Raw genomic sequence first — 13,395 nt, 5'->3', positions numbered from 1 at the left:
CTATTTCAGCTTATTTTACGCGGCAGATGCCCATCCAGCCGCAACCCAGTACTGGGAAACACCCATGTATCACACACTCATACACACTCATATAGCCAGTTTTGCTTATCCTGTTCATCTATAGCACATGTCTTTGGACTTTGAGGCAAAACGGAGCACCCGGAGAATGCCACAGTTGGCGGAACACACAGAAAATGCCAACTGACCCAGCCGAGACTCGAACCAGCGACCTTCTAGCTGTGAGGCAACATATGTTGACAATAGGCTTGAATTATGCAGTTTGAACTACTTAATCTTCACAATATTATCTTTATATTATCTATTTTTCTGTTTTAATGCACAGTTTGCACTTTTAACTCTGCACACATTTACGCCCACAAACAACTATAATACACACTACATCAGGTAATATCCAAACAAGAACAATTTTATTTGTGTTTCATGGTTATACACTCACTGGCCACTTTATTAGGTACACTGTCCGACTGCTTGTTAACTCAAATTTCTAATCAGCCAATCACATGGCAGCAACTCAATGCATTTATGCATCTAGACATGGTCAAGACGATCTGCTGCAGTTCAAACCGAGCATCACAATGGGGAAGAAAGGTGATTTAAGTGACTTTGAACGTGGCATGGTTGTTGGTGCCAGACAGACTGGTCTGAGTATTTCAGAAACTGCTGATCTACTGGGATTTTCACGTACAACCATCTTTAGGGTTTACAGAGAATGGGCCAAAAAAGAGAAAATATCCAGTGAGCGGCAGTTCTATGGGCGAAAGTGCGTTTTTGTCGTCAGAGGAGAATGGCCAGACTGGTTTAAGCTGATAGAGAGGCAACAGTAACTCAAATAAGCACTCGTTACAACCGAGGTATGCAGCAGAGCATCTCTGAACACACAACATGTCCAGCATTGAAGCGGATGGGCTACAGCAGCAGAAGTAAAGTGTACCTAATAAAGTGGCCGGTGAGTGTATATTTGTTCAGACTTACTTGCTGAAAATATTTTGAATATGTTTGCCAATTTTAGGTTTGTTTACCATTTTTATGTTGATGGGGTTGGTTATTAATTGTTTGAATTAATGAATGCACATTTTATATTTTGCAACCCACACTGCACTCTGTTATATTCATCTCGTTCAGATGTAATCGATTTCTATTATATAACTTTGTAGCAGACGGCTGTGTGAATATTATATCAAAGGATCTTAGATATAAGAATTTGTATAGAGGGTCGTCTCCTCCCCCGCTAGAGACCCAACATAAAAACATAATCTTATTCAATGCACCCGATGACTCCTAGAGGCATCGCTCTCTTTCTGTCTCTCTGTTTACAAATTTGAGTATCTCCCATGTTGGGTGAGGATAATGGCTTTTAACTAGTGTGTGATTAAATATGCGTGTAGGTATAGTGTGTCCACAGTTATATTGGGGTGATATAAAGCCAATAAGTTTCTTTTTTTTATTTTCTGACATTAAAATAGGATCCAAATCCCTCCCATTTTGAGGCCGACCAGAACTCGACATAAGAGTGGGGTTTCCCCACCCACTGAATTTATTGACAGCCACGTATTAACATGTCACCATACTAATGCGAATAAACATATCATATATATATATATATATATATATATATATATATATATATATATATATATATATATATATATATATATATATAATTGAATAAAAATATAGATAATAAATCATATTATTCAATATATTTTATTGTTCAATATATCATATATTATTCAATATACCATTATTCATATATATATTAATAAAAAATAATAAGAATAAAGTAAAAGAATAAACTGTACAGTTAACATTCTCTCTCTCTCTCTCTCTCTCTCTCTCTCTCAGCAAGTTGCAACAGGAACTCAACTTCTTATAGCGCATCTCCGAGAACCTGCATCACAAAACAGCGCAACAGTGGACAGATCGGATCTCTGGACGTGTTTTTACGATGTGTCTGGATCTCATCCTCAAAGCAGATCCTCACGTTTTCTATAGGACGGATAACATTTGCGTCAAGCATTAATACAATGCAGCAAATGGATATTCAAAGACGTGCACTGTTATATCATGTAGTTTATCAAGCCACGCGTAAAGCTTCCAAGTTTCGTACAACTAGGAAAAGCAAAGATTTGATTCCTTTTTACGTCTGCAATTTGAGAGTGCTGTTGACCTTTATGTAAAGATGATCTAACCGCGTGTTCCGCGTTAAGACGCGCTTCTGTGCCGGATCAGAGCATCACCATAAGCACCTGGAGCTCTCATTCAGCGGCTGCGGCACCAATGGCGTGATCCTCGTCTTTGCAATGGATGATAAATCCAACAAACTCCTTTTAGTTCCCGTTTTGACCGTTTTGTTTGTGATGATCGGCTATCAGTACATCTGTCCAGCAGGCAGCACGTCCTGTCGGTTTGGCAACGGAGAGGGTTTTCCGTTCTCCAAATATCCAGCAGACGTCAAAAGAGAAGAGAACGAAGAAGACGCTTCGTTCAGATTTCAGTCCAAATTCAACTTCACGCGGGACGACCTCGAGCGCCACGTGGATTTCGACATCAAAGGGAATGACGTGATCGTTTTCCTCCACATCCAGAAGACCGGAGGAACCACGTTCGGGAGGCACCTGGTGCGGAACATCCACCTGGAGCGCCCGTGCGACTGCCGCTCCGGCCAGAAGAAGTGCACATGCCACCGGCCCGGAAAAGCGGAGTCTTGGCTCTTCTCGCGCTTCTCCACGGGCTGGACTTGCGGTTTGCACGCGGACTGGACCGAACTCACGAACTGCGTACCTGCTGTGATGAACAAAAAGCTAAAGAAAGACGCGCTGAACAGACGGTAAGTGTGTTTAATAATATTGAACAGAAGTTGGAGACATTATAGTAGAGGTGCCCAAACTCGGTCCTCGAGGGTCGACGTCCGGCAGATTTTAGCTCAAACTTGCCTCAGTCCACCTGCAGGGATGTTTCTAGAAAGCCTAGTTAGAGCTTGATTAGCTAGCCCAGGTGTGTCTGATTGGGGTTGGAACTAAACTTTGCAGGACACTGGCCTTCCAGGACTGAATTTGGGCATCCCTTCATAGGCTAAACCAGGGATGGGCAAACTTGATCCTCGAGGGCCGGTGTCCCTGCAGAGTTTTGTTCCAACACTAGTCAAACACACCTGAACAAGCTAATCAGTGTCTTCAAGATCATTTACCTAAGCAGGTGTGTTTGATTAGAGTTGGAGTTAAACTGTGTAGGACACCGGCCCTCCAGGACCGAGTTTGACAATCACTGGGCTAAACTGTAAAAAAAATGTTAGGTTTCAGATAATTCATGTTGTCCAAACACAAATCGATTAAGTTTAAATTTAAGCAAATTTAAATAGACTGAACATAAAACAATTAAGTTGTCAAAAAAACTTATGTGTTGTTTCAACTCATTTTAATAAGTAGTTTGACGAAGCATGTAATGTCGTTTTTGGACTCTAAAAAAGCCTAATTGTTCTTCACTAAATCCTATATTTAGCTCCATTATTGCTTATATCATATATATGGGATAGCAGTGTTTCAACTTATGTAACTCGAGGGTCTTTTGCTTTGGGTTTTTGACAATTTGATGAATATTTATTTGCCTGCAACAAATGTCTATTGAAAGCCTATAAACTCATAATAATAATATAAAGTAGCTCACAAGCTCTGTTGTCATATATGTAAATATATACACTAGATATCGGACCCTGAGCATGCATCAATAGCGCGGCCACATTTGTACAGTGCTCCCAGGACAAATGCCATTCAACTGTACTAGTAAAGACTAAAGCCAATTGAAGATAATGGACTTAAGCACTACGTACAGGTGTAATAATAAGCAAACAAAGAAAATGAAGCATAAAGGCAGAACATTTCATAGGTAAGATTTAGTTTTTTATGTTTTTTATGTTAGGAACATTTGATCTAAACAGATAGCTAACGTTATTGATGCTAATACAGTCACTGCACTGACCATAAGGCAAAGTAGCACCAACTCGCACTAAATTTTAGGCTTATACTAGTTTTGTTAAATAAAATCAGCAAACATTGTTATGAAATATGACAAGATGCTGCTGTGCTAGAAATGTATATATTATTATTATATATAATGTATTATTGTCGGCTAAGTTCACCAATGTTAGTTTTTGAAGTAATTTAACATGCTAACACAACAGTGCTTCACCTCAATGTGCATACTGTCCACACTAAGTTATTGAATATTACAAATGTTATAACGATCATTAAGGTGGATATGCACATTGAGATTGATGGTTCACACGAGTCGTTCATAATTGAGATTCATTCATAAACGAATCGCACACATACATACATATAAATAAAACAAATTTCCAAACCAAAAAAGGCAATAAGCCAAATCTGTACTTAGGGTTAAGTAGGGTTAAAATTAAGCCAATCAAAAATAAACAATTAAATAGAAGAATGGTGATTTACACATAGAGATAGGTATTTAAAACTGTGCTCAAACAATGAAAGTTATTAGAAGCCCAAACAGGGAACCTTACATTACTATAAAAAGGGAAAAAAGAGAGAGAAAAAAGGGGGAAAATAAAAATAAATAAAATAAAGATAAGTAAATAATATAATAATAAAACAAATTGATAATAAATAATAAATGAGGGGGAAAAAAGGGAGGGGGGGTCCTGGAGCCAAAAGTTTTAGCTTTTTGATGTCTCATTGATTCAAGTGAGTAAATCTTTAAGTCTGTTTAAAGTTTGCGCCCAAAGTCTGATGGTGTCTTCTCTTGCACCGTGGATGCGAGCAGTGGACATTTCCATATATAATATGTCAATAAAAGTATGAATCCAAAAATGATGATTAAGAGAATGAGGGGGCTTCCATCTTGTCGCGACTATTTTCTTGGCTGCAGTCAAGCCAGCTAAAAACACTCGCTTTTGAGTTTTATTAAGTTGGATGCCATCATTTTATATATTTATAAATAAACAGGGGTGGCTTGGTTGTTGGGGTGGGGGTTGTGGATATGGGCGGGGCATAAATTCTCACTCAAAGCTAAAGCCAAAAGTCGGCAGCACCGTTCAGGATATGAACTAGATCAAATTTAGAAGGGAGGGAGATAATACATTTCCATGCACACAAACATATGCTCTTTGACAGCAATGCCCGTGTGGTAACTTATTCATCTATGTAGAAAAGGGATGTAAAATTATAATTTTCATAATTTAAAAAAATATTTGCATACTGACCACAGGGAAAACTCTTGATATATGTATATATATATGTATATAAATTTGGCTCTGGATGGCCAGTCCTCCACTGCACCTTGGTTCCACATTCATTTCAAAGGAGCGCTACCCTGTACTAAAATGGCGGCTATACTGACGCATTCCTTCCAATAGACAACAACAGCCTAGGCAGCATCTAATGTAAACATCTATGCTCTGTTGTTACATCAGCGTTTAATGGATTTGGTAGCTAATCATGTCATTTAAACTGGATAAAATTACATGAAAACATGAAGTTTTACATCATTTGTAACTGTACGTTTTAAGCATGCACTGTATGCCAAAATATATATTAGCTATGAAGTATTAGTATTTATGCTACCACTTTAGTTTTAGTACCAATTCCCAGTATATTAACTACTGACTTACTATCTGCCTATGAATAATATGTTGGTTGTTTGGTAGTAATTGTAAAGTGTGATCTTATTATACACTCCTCAGCATAATTGAGTACACCCCATTTTGAAAATGAATGTGTTTATTCATATCTCAGTGAATATAGACAATGTATTTTGGAGCATTTAAACAAAACAGATTTATTGAACAGATATATTTATTAAAATAATATTTTAGTCACCAACTATATTTAGAAATTGAAAGATAATACAATTAAAGTCAAGCAAAACATTGCAAAAATGACTAAATTTCAACTAAATTTTTACTTTTTTTTTTTGCTTTTTTAATTTAATTATTTTTCTATAACATAAATTTGGAGGCGACGCAGTGGCACAGTAGGTAGTGCTGTCGCCTCACAGCAAGAAGGTCGCTGGTTCGAGCCTCGGCTGGGTCAGTTGGCGTTTCTGTGTGGAGTTTGCATGTTCTCCCTGCGTTCGCATGGGTTTCCCCTGGGTGCTCCGGTTTCCCCCACAGTCCAAAGACATGCGGTACAGGTGAATTGGGTAAGCTAAATTGTCTGTAATGTATAAGTGTGAGTGAGTGTGTGTGGATGTTTCCCAGATATGGGTTGCGGCTTGAAGGGCATCCGCTGCGTAAAAACTTGCTGGATAAGTTGGCGGCTTATTTCTCTGTGGCGCCCCCGGATTAATAAAGGGACTAAGCCGAAAAGAAAACGAATGAATGACTATATATTTAGCTGTACTAGTTTTCATTAGTTATTTTGTTAGATAAACTCCAGATTTGGCTTCAGTACTGACTAATCAAATGTATACATACACAAATATAATATTGTATAGCTTCCTATTAAAAATATGAATTCAAAAGACAGATTTGTGAGGGGTGTACTCATATATGCTGAGCACTGTAGATCTCCAATCACCCAAAATGTGCTACCTAAACCCAACTAGTACCCTACATTACATAATATGCATATGTAACCCCGCCGGTCCTACCTCACCCAACCCGTTCCGAGCTGGGATCGAACCAGAGATCTTCCGAATGGGAGTCGGTTGCTCTACCAAGGAGGCTAAAAGCCATGGCCTCTAGCATCTGTCGCTAGAGCACCTTTAGAGGTCAGAGGAGTGAGGTTTACCTGCACAGCACACACTAGCTGGCCTCCGTTACACATACACATATATTCATAAAAGCAGTAAATTAATAGTTTATTGAGTTTAAAGTCATAGCTGTTAATATGGTTTTTTAAATAGCAAGAATTGTACCTTAAATAAATGTGACCTTGTTTATACTTCATCATATTTTGCAAGCTATATGTGTTGGTGAGAAATAGTATGTTTATTTTTTTTGTCATGGTTTTGCTAGTGTCATGAGTTTGGGTTCTGTGTTTAAAAGTGATGCACATCTGTGAACATCAGCTCCCTGCTGTGGGACATTTTGACTCATGCAGTTTTGAGTATTGTATGTGTGTGACAGATTTTGACAGCTGTAAATATGTTGAACAACTTCTCAAGTCAAGCTGAACTAAAAAGCAATTACATCTTTGCATTATGGTTTAAAGGGACAGCACCCCCAAAAATGATGTCAGTATTTAGTTAGTTAAAACAGGCGAGTCCAAGATAACATGCTTATGCACTGTTCTGTGCATTTTTTGAGTAACAATACAAGAGAATGCAAAACTCGAGAGGGAAACATGCTCTTTAAATACACAGAAAACGAAAGTGTAGTGTGCAGGACACTTAATTATTTCTACTTTTGTTTTAGAATCTGATGCTTGTATGACAATATATTTTTCGAAATTTAGTACATAGTAACTATTGTGGCATTTTGTGTATAAGTAATAGATTTGTTGTACACAAGATGAAAGTCACTGGATCTAATGTCATTTTTTATTCCGATGTCCTCCAAACTGTCTTCTTTTATGTTCCACTTAAGTTTGGATTAGTTTGGGCAAACTGTGCCTTTATGACCTGTTAATTAACCACATATTTGTCTTAAGGAGACTATTTGGTTAACAGTCAGGGTTCCAGAAGTAAAACCAGCTAATTTTCAGCCTTTTAACAATGATTTTAACAATAAATAATGACATTTTAAAGACATTTAGGGCCTACTCACACTATGCCATCCGTACCGTGCCCAGGCCCTTTTTTCCTGATTGTTTGAGAAGTGTGAGTGCGCTGAATTAGGCTCAAGCACGGTTCACTTGGCCGGCCCTGGCCCGGTTGGAGGAGGTGGGCCTGAGCCAGTGGCGCCCCCAGAAAATTTTCTTAGGGGTGGCCAGAAGAGGCCGCACCAAATCTTGGGGTGGCACACAAAAAAATAATGAATTCAGTGTAATGTTTTATTTTTGTTTCTGGTAAATGAAATAATGTAGTTTTTATTCATTTAATTAATTCTACTTGAAATATTGCAATTTATTCTTTGAAATAATTCAGCAAGTACATGTGCAAACCAAATAAAAATCTATGTTTATTTTAAAAACACTTTTCATATACTGTATAAATAACTTCTTTTTTACATGCCTTTATTGTACATCATACGAGATATGCCATGTCTAAAATTAATGAAGATTAATGAGTTTATTATTCCCAGAGATGGGTTGCAGCTGGAAGGGCATCCGCTGTGTAAAAATGTGCTAGATAAGTTGGCGGTTCATTCTGCTGTGGTGACCCTGGATTAATAAAGGGACTAAGCCGAAAAGAAAATGAATGAAAGAATAATGAGTTTATTAATTACCCAAACAAATGAACAAACTGAACAAAAGGCATTACTATACACACTCACTATAACTAATAATATTATTTATCCATATTGCTTTTTGAAACATTTTATTAATGCAGCTTCTTCTATTGATATACTGTAGCTTAAGGTAAATATTAAATAGCCATTGCTGTCTATTGAAGGTGTGTGCGTGCTGTCAAGGACGATCGGGGAGGGTAGTGGTGGTGGTTCTAGTTTAAATGACACCCTGGGCGAACCACCCTATACACCCCCCACCTCTCTTGAATTGTTAGATTTGTTATTCAATAAATATAACAATTTATTTATATTTATTCTAAATATATACAATTAATATTAATATACAATTATTTTTCTAAATAAATAACAGAAATCAGTCCTAAATATTACTGGAAAACAACTGGAGTGATATGCCAACATCACTTAAGAAACCTTTTGCATGAAAATTAATTATGACAATTCTAAAGAATACAAAAAATGTATTATAGAATTATCTGTGGTCTTAGACCAGATCATGGCTGAGAAATCATGTTATGAAGTCTTACCTCCCTGACTCATTATCCCTCCTTTCTGCTTTAAAGGCATGCTTAGTGAAAGTAACATCATCATCATCATCATCATCATCATATTATATAAACTTTAAACGACTTTCAAAACTCGCTGCGTGCCGACACCTCTGCACAAAAGGCTGTTACTCCGGTTTCACGGCGCATGAGCGGTGCCTATTATGTCGGCGTGCATGCAAACAACCAACCGGGATTCACACAGGAGTGCGTGAGGCGCGCGGGAATGGTTTTTCGCGCGCATGCGTCAGTTTGCTTTCACCAGCATTAAACCAGAGGGGGAGAGCTACGTAAGTAACACCAACAATAATTTAGGGACTGCATTTTATTTATTTATTTATCTAAATATTGGGAATTTATGAGTTCATTTAAATCAATAATGTCAACGCAAAATTATATTGGGGTGGCCAAAGGGGTGGCCACAGGGGTGGCCAGAGTTTACCGAGGGGTGGCCGTGGCCACCCCTGGCCACCCCTTGGAGGCGCCCCTGGCCTGAGCGCGGTTCACTTGGGCTTTTGGCTCGGTACGTTTGTAGTGTGAGTGCAAAACGCGCCAAAGCCCAAAACTAAAAGCGAGACATGGATTTCATATGGATTTATTAATCATTCTTACTGTTCAGTGAACGCAAACTGCCGTAGTTTATTAAAGACGAGAACTCCTTACTGCACGACAGCTGCGCAGCTTAAGCAGACCTCCTCATTCCTGAAGCACGAGAGCATGATGATTATGAGCGCCAAAAGTGGCGGTTCTGTTCGGCGAAATATCTGACTGCGTCACCGCATCCCTAAGGACTGTTTGGCGAAATATTTGACTGCATGTCACTGCATAACAAACGACTGAAACGATATAACTAGAGAAATCTCCACTGTGCTGCTGAGTGAGAGCGTTTCTCTACTGAACAGCGCAGCATCGATGACGTAAGCGTGCCGAGGCCCGATTGTGGTGTGAGTTAGGGCCGTCGGGGGAGACGGGAGGGTGGACAAGTGTGCTTTGGCCCGGTTCGAGGCAACTGTACCTAGTGTGAGTACGGCCTTAAAGACATTTTTGATCTCAGAGCTTGTTAATCAGTTGTATATGCTTCGGTCAAACCCATTTATTTAGCATTAATTCAACTCACTGTTCACAACAGTAATGTTTAACAGCAGAATTTGTGCAGAAAAACTACAATTGCCTTGATGCATACACAAATATCCACTATAAGAAACTTGCAGCAAGCGAAGCACACACACTTAAGAATATCTTAGCCCCTCCCACTCCAGTAAAGCGTCACAAATGATGTAATTGAGATCTCTACACTTAAATATTCATATATACATATATCTTCATTAATTCATTCATTTTCTTTTCAGCTTAATCCCTTTATTAATCTGGGGTCGCCACAGTGGAATGAACCGCTAACTTATCTAGCATATGTTTTACGCATGTCCTTGCGGATGCCCTTCCATTCAAAACCTATCACTGGGAAACATCCATAAATTCTTATTCATACACATACACTATAGACAATTTAGCTTAACCCAATTCACCTATAGTGCATGTCTTTGGACATATGGAGGAAACCGGAGCACTCAGAGGAAACCCACGCAGGAAACCCACGCAGAAATGGGGAGAACATGCAAACTGCACATAGAAATGCTAAATGACGCAACCGAGGTTCAAACCAGCAACTTTCTTACTGTGATGCGACAGCGCTACCCACTGCACCACCATGCCGCCCTATACACTTAATTATAAACTTAAAATATGTTTGTATAGATACAACCAACAACTCGTAATTTGATTATGTTATCCAAAGGGCTTTATAAATTTGTGTTGTCATAAAATTATTTCCTTCAGAAAATATTTTCACTGCAAAAATTATTTTCTAACGTGGAGTTTTTTTTTTTTTGACTTTTTCTACCCCAAATATCTCGAAAATAAATCAAGGAGCATTTTTAGACAAGCAAAAGAATATTGTCTTGTTTTCAAAAATAGCAATTAATTAATAATTAAGTGAGTTTTTTTTCTTAAAACATACAAAATTATCTTATTTCACTGGCAGATTATTTTGCTTTTAAAGGTCTTGTGAAGTGCTTTAAAATGTGCAGTTTTATTCGATGTTTGATGTAGTGTGAAACAGGAAGAGAGGGTGGGACATAATGTAGCTCCTCCTCTTTAAAAAAAAAGCAGCCAATAGCGTTTTCTTATATCACAGCTCTGCAAGTGACAGTGGTTGAGCTCAAGCGCATCAAATGAAAAGCAAATGAGAAGTGTCTTAAAGGGGGCGGAGCATGTCAGATACTAGAAAGCATTTGATTGGTCAAGATTTGATGAGAAACTGAAGTATGAGGTGACGCGAATAAACAGTTGATCCATTTAGGCAGAAGTGACAAACTACAAGCTTTAAATGTTTATATCAGTTTTAGGTCTTCTAAACACAAATTGTGTCACTGTTTTGGAGCGCACTAGCCTATAGATATCCTAAAAACTAACAATACTGATACTAACATCTAAAAAACTTTATTTTCATTTCATGGGATCTTTAATGAAAAAAATCACTTAATTTTATTATTTCTGAAAATGCATTTCTAATTAGGATTTAATTATTAGATATTTGCATCTAAGCATCTAAGTAAGAAAAGTGGTTTTGTCAAATTTTCCTATTCTTCTTTGCTTCTTATCTAAGGTTGTAATGGCGTGATTTGCATCATAGCCAGTTGGCTTGGTTCATCACTTATAGAAATTTTATAACAAAGAAAAAAATTCCTATGGCAAAAAAAATGCATTGGAAAAACACTTCTGCTGAAAAAAGGTGGGCGGACACTAATGCCTTCTCTTATGAGCTAATAAATCCAGCAGGCTGTGTTATACACACCTCTTAAAATGTATTTGCAGCCACATGAATATTCCTTCTCATTACCCCTCTCATCTCAGCTGGCCTTCTTCAAGCATGTTTATGATCCTCTTCTAAAGTGTCTCTTTACCACAGAACATAAATCAATACTCTCAGCTGAGTGATTCAGAGGTGCTGATCCACTGACAGGACTTGGACACTATCATTAGAGCTACTGAATAAATACAGCCCAAAAACAGCATTATCAAACTGTGTGTGCTCTGTGGCACCCCGTTGAGATCATATTAAATGGTTGAGACAACTTTTTTTTTCGTTGATTAAACTCATTTTTCATAAATTTGTGCGTACGCATGTAGAAATGTTGCAATATAGAGTTGAAGTCAGATTTATTAGCCCCCCTGTAAATTTTTCCCCCAATTTCTGTTTAAAGGAAATTTTACAACACATTTCTATTCATTCATTCATTTTCCTTCGGCTTAGTCACTTTATTCATCAGGGGTCAGCACAGCAGAATGAACCGCCAACTGATCCAGCATATGTTTTACACTAAGGCCAATTTAATTTATAAAATTCACCCATAGCGCATGTCTTTGGACTGTGGGGGAAACCGGAGCACCCGGAGGAAACCCACGCAGAAATGCCAACTGATCCAGCTGGGATTTAAACCAGCTACCTCTGGTCTCGAACCAGCTAACCACTGAGCCACCATGTCGTCCATCCTAAACATAATAGTTTTGATAACTCATTTCTAATAACTGATTTCTGCTATCTTTGCAATGATGACAGCACAAAATATTTTACTTGATAATTTTCAAGTTACTAGTATTCCTTTAAAATGACATTTAAAAAAAGGCTTAACTAGGTTATATAGGCAAGTTAAAGTAATTAGGTAAATCATTGTATAATGATGGTTTGTTCGGTAGACTATGCAAATAGCCAATTTTCAGAACATAATTCTGTAGAAGTACATTTTCCCTGTTCTTGAGGGTTCAGACCAAAAAATAATAATAAAAAAATTTAGATTCTTTAATTGATTTTTTTGTCCATTTTAGTGAACATCAGGTCAAAACAAAGGAACATTTTGAGGTTTTTGTTTCATTGACTGAACATTATTAGAACGCACTTTACAATTTAATCATCAACACAGGCTCATTCTGAAAATGTTACGCATTACGTTACACATTACATTAAACATTTTGCGAATTATGTTGCCAGAGGTTAATTTGGTATGGCGCTAGGTTAAGGATGGTATGACGCTGTTCCTTTTCGCGCTTACAAGCTGACCACTTACCTCCGTGTGGACGGCTTTTCCGCTGTTACCAGTTTGTCCAATGGTTCTCCGCTTATGTTGCCGGACTTGTGATGTGGAGCAGAGTTGATTACCACAAAGGGGTTTGAGTCTGGTGAAAAACGGTTCCAAAAAGCAGGTAAAACAAAAACAAAAGCCAAAAGATACAACAAGAATGTAAATAACAGGGTGAGAATGTGGTAAAATCTGAAAACCTGTTAAAAACCAGTCGAGGGCTTTTCTTTTTCTGGATTGCTTTTTAAAACACTGTCGGTTAGGTTTAGGGAAGTGGTTGGGTGGGTCAATCGGTGCTTTTGAAAACACTATTGGTTGGGTT

The 13,395-nt window shown here is 37.9% G+C and overlaps 1 protein-coding gene across 1 annotated transcript in view; it reads left to right on the top strand.

The window, feature by feature from the left end:
• Nucleotides 1-1,911: 1,911 nt before the first annotated feature.
• hs6st3a (heparan sulfate 6-O-sulfotransferase 3a) overlaps nucleotides 1,912-13,395 on the top strand; it is a 56,158-nt gene continuing 44,674 nt past the window's right edge. Inside the window, exon 1 of the mRNA XM_087256583.1 lies at nucleotides 1,912-2,848. Within this exon, the coding sequence (XP_087112709.1) occupies nucleotides 2,322-2,848 (527 nt within the window). The 5' untranslated portion in view covers nucleotides 1,912-2,321. The remainder of the gene's footprint in view (nucleotides 2,849-13,395) is intronic.

This window comes from Danio rerio, chromosome 6 (genome assembly GCF_052040795.2).
Source record: "Danio rerio strain M-AB ecotype USA chromosome 6, GRCz13ab, whole genome shotgun sequence".
In the NCBI taxonomy this organism is placed as follows: Eukaryota; Metazoa; Chordata; class Actinopteri; order Cypriniformes; family Danionidae; genus Danio; species Danio rerio.
This window is presented reverse-complemented; position numbering and strand designations above follow the sequence as displayed.